Source organism: Etheostoma spectabile, chromosome 16, assembly GCF_008692095.1.
Source record: "Etheostoma spectabile isolate EspeVRDwgs_2016 chromosome 16, UIUC_Espe_1.0, whole genome shotgun sequence".
Taxonomy (NCBI): Eukaryota; Metazoa; Chordata; class Actinopteri; order Perciformes; family Percidae; genus Etheostoma; species Etheostoma spectabile.
The window spans coordinates 20,302,643-20,310,275 of NC_045748.1; the positions used below are offsets into that span (position 1 = coordinate 20,302,643).

At 38.4% G+C, this 7,633-nt stretch overlaps 1 protein-coding gene across 4 annotated transcripts in view; it reads left to right on the forward strand.

Moving 5' to 3' along the window:
• The window catches only part of wdr7 (WD repeat domain 7), a 158,254-nt gene that overhangs the window by 112,511 nt on the left and 38,110 nt on the right, over positions 1 to 7,633 (forward strand). For all 4 annotated transcript variants that reach the window (XM_032539998.1, XM_032539997.1, XM_032540000.1 and 1 more), the window contains one exon: positions 4,436 to 4,663. In XM_032539998.1, the coding sequence (XP_032395889.1) occupies positions 4,436 to 4,663 (228 nt within the window). The remainder of the gene's footprint in view (positions 1 to 4,435; positions 4,664 to 7,633) is intronic.

The following is a 7,633-nucleotide window of genomic DNA, read 5'->3' on the forward strand; positions in this document are numbered from 1 at the left end:
AAAAAACACGTTTAAGGTTGTCACCCTAAATCAAATTATTCATTAATCTTTTTTTTCTCATAATAAATGCAGAGGAAGTGAGTGTAGTTTTTCAAGCCCTCAATCATTTCCACAGATTGGCCATTCAGGCTTCATACAGCTCCAAAAACCTCCTGCACAAATCCCAGGGAAAATAATTACAATAAGCACCGATCATGAAGCTCATTGCTGTGAGCACATGATAATAATTGAAGTCGACCCAGATGAATTCATCAACAATTTGAGTACCTCTCTTCTTTTATCTGGTTCCTGACAGCAGGACAGTCTGACGACACTGTTAAGGGAGATTTTAGTGAGTAAATGAAACAGAGACTGTAACAGGACATGGACAAAAATAGTATTTTGAGAAGTCCCGAAACCAAACGACACACCTAAATTAATATTGCTATATTATTTGGCTAAACAGTTTTTTAATTTGACACTGGATTTTAAATATATCATGGGGTGGTTTTCTGTGTACGTGCAAAGAGAAGATCAGTGCAGGATTTTGGCCTTGTAAACATCCAAAGAATCAATATAGCTTGACAGATTGGTGCGGGACCAGTCAGTCATTGTTGACATGTTGACACCACCAGTGTCCTGGAATATATCAATAACTAACAAATGTGGTGTTAGAGATATAAAACCATGCATCTTGTTGCAGCTGCACAGCCCGTCGCTCTGAGTTTGGTGCATTTTTTGTAGGATAAATTTGACAATGTTTCTAGAACAGAAGCTATGTTTATTCATTTACAATATCAGAAGCAAAAAACCAATGACAGCGTAGCGAGGGTGCCCGTCCAATCAGCTGCCAGAAGGTGTGATGGAACAGTCCCATTACTGTTATTGACTTTGGGTCCTAGACACACCAGTGCATATACACATTGACATGACACATTGTACTCTCCTATTCTAAGAAATGAATTCCAACTGTTTAGAAGAGATTACCAAGGGAGTCCACGTTGTTGTTTTTACCACTCTTGTAAAAAAGGTTACGATTTATATACAACTAAATATCTTTGAACCTTGCAGTTACCCCTTCAATCTGTCTCTCCCGCCCTCTCTTTACTTTCTCTCTGTAAATCTCAACTTTTTAGTGATTCTAGTTGGGAATCTATCTCTAATTCTGTTATCTACTGGCCCAGTCTGGCCCGGGGATGGATGCCATCTGTAATCCATTTATCAGAGCAGGCCGCTGGGCCTTTTTCCAAATGACAGCTGGCCCTTGGCAATCTCATTATAAAAAGCACCAGGATATAATATGGAAATATGGGGGGAGGGAGCTCCTGAGTTCCGAAAAATGGACTGAGAAACAAACGCACAGTGGAAAAAATATTAGAAAATATTATATTTATTATTATATTTATTTTTGAATCTTCTCCCAAAACCACTACAGAACACCCAATGTTCATGCCAGTGTGTTCATGAATGTAAAAGGCTGTAGTCCCTGCGTAGCTAAGTATCAAAGACACTTTTACTCTGACTATCTTTGTGTTCTCCCCTTTTTCTAACCATATTGACATGATATCATATAATGATAATGCTAAGTGCACTGCACACCGCATATCATTTTAGTGGACGAGAGCAGGACAAAAATGAGGTGAGGTCGTCAGAGAATACCAGCAACAGTAAGGGTAGACGGCATTGACGTCCAAAGTTAAAATATCATTTATTTATTATTTATTTATTATTATTTTATGCAAGATAAAATTTAAGATTTGTGCAAAATAGGGCCCATAATGTGATTGTTAAGCTATGTTTGATCTTACCACAATATGAACTTAATAATGTATTTCATTATAATGTAAATTATATTTCCTTATAGTGTAATAGTCGGTGTGCATCCTCATCTATACACTGCATGATGCTGATGTTTCTTAGGATTTGTATTTATTTTTAACTACTCACCAGCTGAGTCATTTAACATCAAAACAGACCAAGGTTATTATATTTTTTCATTTGTTTTTATTTTTAATTTTGTTTTGACATTTTGTTTTCAAATTTAGTTTAGTTTTAATTTGTTTTTGAAGTGGGTTTGCTAATTTATTTTTTAAATTTTTTTAAAATGCTTAGTTTTAGTTTAGATTTTACTAGCTTTAGTGATTTTTTTAAAAAATGGGTTATTTGTCAATGTCAGAAAAAGTACTGTGTAATAATAACTCGACGACAAATTTTAGAAATATGTATTCACAATGTATTCAGCAAAAACACCAGTAGGCCTACATATAATGTACATACAGTAGGGCAGTTAACACAAGACGCCACAGTAAATGCAAAATGTGTAAGTGACAAGGTTCCAGGAGCAAAACTCAATAGACATAGACTAAAGAAGACTTACGTGAACAGGAGTTTTGAACTTTGGTTCAAGTAAATCAGCTTTTTTAAGCCAATCGACTCACACAGTTGTGTAGACATCCCAGTATTAATCCACATATTAACCCACGGCGTAGACTGTATAAAACAGATCTGTGGTCGGAAGTGTCAACTCTGAAAAATATAACGTTATTTGCTCTATGAAAGACAAAGACGGAAACTAAGGACATTTACTGGTTTATTTAGTTTTACTTAGTTTTGTAAACAGACAGACAGATTACAGTTATAGTTAGTTATTGTTTTATTGTAATGCCTCGTTTTTATTTTTTTTCAGTTTACAACAATGTTTTTTCCCCACATAGTTTTTTTTTTTATTTTGTTTGTTTTTGTTAACGATTATAACTCTGGTATTCTCTCTCTCTCTTACTCCATCTCCATTCATCACACCCAGTGTGCTCACTAACCCCTTACCCATCAATGACTGTGGGGGTGTGTGTGCGAGCGAGTGCAGTTCCCCTGCAAATCAAATCCATATGCTGTGCTCGCTCATCCCCAGAGACAAATAAGAAAGAGGAATATGAGGTGTTGGGACGTGGTGTGTGTGTGGTGTGTGTGTGTGTGTGTGTGTGTGTGTGTGTGTGTGTGTGTGTGTGTGTTTGGTTGTTTCATACACACACAGATTCTATGTAGTCCTTATTGGGCCTTTGATCCAAGGGGTGTTAGAAGCTCTCATCTCCCACTGTGATACATATACACACACCGACACACACACACACACACACACTCAAATGCGCGTATTCTTCTCAGAGCTGCATTGGTTTCCCACTGTGTAGACCCTGCCACACGCGCACAGACACAAAAAAGGTTATTTTGGGGTCGTCTTGGTGAACACAATGGTTGGACACGCCCACACACACACACACACACACACACACACAGGCACACACACATAGGCACACACACACACACAGGCACACGTCTCATTGTCCCGCTGAAAGCCTTTAGTCACAGTGCAAACACACCTCTGGAAGGCTTTTGGACACGTGCAACTAGAAACCTGTGTGTGCGCGTGTTTGTGTGCGTGTGTGTGTGTAATGGTTAATACCAGGACAATAGAAGTGTGCCTCTTCAGTTGTTATCAGCCCACTGGAGACTCACAGGCCTGCTGTTTTTTTGAACCACCTTTCACCATGAAAAGGAAGAAAAGAAAGAAATGAGAACGGTGGTCCCCCATGCGCTCTCTATTCAGCTAAATCATCTCTTAAAGTAGGATGGAAGAAAGAAATAAGCAGTATATTTAGACATTTTACAATAAACTGCAAATGTTCTTTACTTATCTACCTTTAGTAAGTCACCAAAATCAGTAAAGTGTGTTGAAAGCAGCATTTATAGTTCAGATTTGTGTTTTAGGTCCTGCAGCTTTTGCATTTTAATGTTTCCTTTTCATTTGATGGACATTACGTGTAGTTGTTGGCAGTTTTAGTGTTTTAAATTCATGGTTTTTCATATTTGCAGGAGGCACATTTGAGATATGACGCAAATTACAATGTTATGACTTTTGTTTATATGATATGGATACGTGAGTTGGTTCTTGTTTGGTTGGATGCATCAGCAGGGGCCAACAGCAAATTCTGTGTGTTGGGACCCACTATCATGTTGTTTGGGATCTGCAGAGGCTCTGGGGTGCTGACAAAGCATAAAGGGGGTCTCAACATTTTTGATTTTGAGCAAGACAATTGTTTCTTGACCTTGGTAAAAGTAATCTTGCGTTAAGATGATTTTGTCGACTAAAATGTACTTTTATGCAACTTAAAGCAGATTATTTCAACTATACAATACACAGGGATGTTTGATCATTAAACCTAAAAGTTACTTTTTATTTAAATAATAGCTTTTTCCAGAGCTTTTATCACTTCTCACGGTCTTCATCAGTGAATGGAGTTTTTTCGGTTGACATGGAGCTCTTATTCTGTGACTAAAGTACAGACCTCAGTAATAAAATAACTAAGTGTGGAACTTCCTGTTCTTAAGAGCAGGGTAAACACTGCTAAATCAGCATTATCCACCACAAGACACTTATTCTCTCTCTCTGTCTCTCTACCAGGCTGTCTGTCCAACCTTCCACCAAACGCCAAGAAAATCTCCAACTCATACGAGGAGCGCCGTAAACAAGCCACCGCCATTGTGCTGCTGGGGGTCATCGGGGCGGAGTTTGGCGCTGAGATTGAACCTCCAAAGGGTTCAGCACGGGCTCGAGCCGGCGGACAGGCGCCTGAGGGCTTCGGATTGACAAGTGGAGGGTCATCCAACTACTCACTGGCCAGGCATACATGTATGTACAGAGACAACACACTCGTTGCTATACTTGGATCATTCCTGTTATGCAGCAAAACTTCTGTCCCTATGAATTATTTTCTCAGATTTTCTTCATACTCTATCTAATTTTTAAAACAAATGGCTTAAATTATAGATCAAGGTCTTTTTTGTCACATGAATATATATATAATGTATATACAAAGCATAATGCACTTATATTGGTTCTACTTTTCTGAGCTTTTTTTTGGTACATGTGCTTGATTCTACCATTTTCACAATGCATGATGACTATAAGCCATACAATTATAAAATACTCATTCTTTTATTCAACTTAAAGTATTAACATATTCAACGCGTCCTGATTTTATATATAAAGAACTATAGTTGTTTTCTACCATTTTTATCATTTACTGTTTGTCCCTGAAGTCATTTTGTATTTTTGTTAGTAGTAGTTTCTTGCCTTTAAAAAAGAAAGACTACAATTCCATTTAGACCATTTTCAAGAAGTGACGTGCTCTTTTTGGAAGGAACTCAAAGCAACAAAGTAGGGTAGACCTAAACTTTCATTCTGTTTCATGATCTTAATCTGTTTGTCATAATCTTGCAACATAAAAGATGCAACACCATCATAAGAAAAATTGAAAGACACTGAAACTTTCTGAATTGGAAACATGATTTGATAAATAGATTAGGATAATAAGGATGCAAAAGAAAGTACAATTATGTAAAGCAATTAGAAGTTTGCAGGTTTTAAGGAAGTGCTTTAATTTGTTCCAGGAGTCAGTTGCTCTAAAGTTAAAAGCAGAAGCTAATGCTAACTTAGCTCAAAATCTTCTACCATGTTAGGTGTATAGACCAATATCATCCAGTCCCCCATAAAGATTGTTATTTGAGTGCATGAGATTGGCCAATATGTTTTCCTGTCATTTAAACATCTCTTTTCTTACATATTGCAAAATCATAAAAAAATCAATCTACAATGCTCTTCTTGCATTTCGATTGCAATTTGCAAACAGGGATGTTTCAGCTTTTGTGTCAATAAAAGGAGACATTGTGCTGTTTGCAAGTGAAGCCAGCGGGTGTGGGACAGAAAACAGTGGCAGAAGTGGCCCTGATACTGTTATTGATTTTCTTTCTTTGTAATCCTTTTTTTCCTATAATTTGTTTCATCTGTTTAATGTCTTACTTGCACGGTTGGGCTGTATTCTGTATTTCCATTATTGCCAGACAGAGAAACCATCTTGACCACCTTTTGGTTTCTTACCATTGATTGCTTGTCTAGTCTTAGGGTTTGCTACCAGATATCATATTAGGTACATGTGCATATATGTGTGGCTTCACAGGACTGCTACAGGACTACTTTGAACACATCTCTTACCTTCAGACAGATACTGAAATCTGCAGTAGTTCCTGTTTTGGTCCAAAATCATGTTTTTTCCAAACTCAGAACTACTCAGCTGACAAAGTAGAAACTTTGGTGTTGGATTAGAGGCAAGGAGAGAGATGGGATTGATTTTTACCCTCCAAGCTTGACACCTTTAAGAAGCTTGGCACTGACTTACACACACACACACACACACACACATCACATACACACACATTCACTGGGCCCAGCCTGTACCAAGCTGTGCCTGCAGCATTGGACCTTGGTGGGCATCAAACCTGCACTAAGCAGAGCTGCTCTTCCATCCTGCTGCCCCTGAGCTCTGATTGGCTGCCTTAGGGGCCATCCGCCCAGTGACAGAGCCTGTACTCTCACTGATAGACTGTGAAACGTGATGTTGGCCCTGTACACAGTGGTCATCTCACCTGTGTGGACACCACACACACACACACACACACACACACACACACACACACACACACACACACCCATGTCATCAGATGACAACTTATTGATCCTTGGGGTAGAGCTCCTCCCATTCAAAACCTTTCACTTGCCCATCTGACTTTTTGATTGTTTATGATACATTTTTTCACATAACAGATTAAACTATACTTCTCAACATCATTAGTGTTTAATGTTGTCTTAGCATTAAGTAGTTAAACTAGAACTTTGCCCAGATAAAACTTTGCCCTGTTAAAATGTGCTCATTTTCATATAAGGATACATGTTCTGCTCCATTTATGGACCACTTTGATAAAAAAAAAAAATGTCACCCAAGAGCAAAAAGAACTTAACATTTCAAACCTCTAAGCCCGTACATAGGTGAATCAATTAACATGATATTTTCACAGCTGACAGAAAAGAGTCGTACAGCGGCTGAAATATACGAGGTAATGTTTGGACATGACATTAGTTGCAAGGAAGTCATGCTTGAGCAAAGCTGTCTGGGACTAAAATGTGAGGTGGTCAAGGCGATGTGACAGTTTTAAAGATGGACGAGAGATTCATGAGACGTGACGCTGCACTGTCAGGTAATCGTCGAGGTTGTTCTCCTGGACAGTGACCTGCATGAAGACCTTGACTGTTACCATTTGCCTTGTAACTACTGTATTTTATAAGATATCGCTAATTAGCAGCCATGATGCACATCACGCTAATATGGTTAACAGAATATAAATTTGACAATTTGTATTAGGCTGGGCTTGCATTCTTGTGGTTCATCTATAAGCTCTCTGTCTCCACAGAGCAACCTGCTCCTTTAACTGACCCCACAGACTAGCTGAACCCTAAAATGTGTTATTACTTAATAAAAAGCTGGAGCAGACAATTATAGATTGTCTGCTGACATTTGAGGACATTTTTTATTCTTTCTCAACTGTTCCTTTCTCACGTTATTATGCTGCTTTTTCCTGACTCTTCCTCTGTTGTAGCCTTCTCTTCTTTTTACTCTTTTTTTCCCGCTCTCATTCAGTCAGTTGTTTTCTTCCTCATTCCACTCTCCATCTCCCCCTCTCCTCGCTCTGTTATAAAATTGAAAGATGGATCGTTGTTGTTGGCATACACACAGCATTGTGTGTGTGTGTGTGTGTGTGTGTGTGT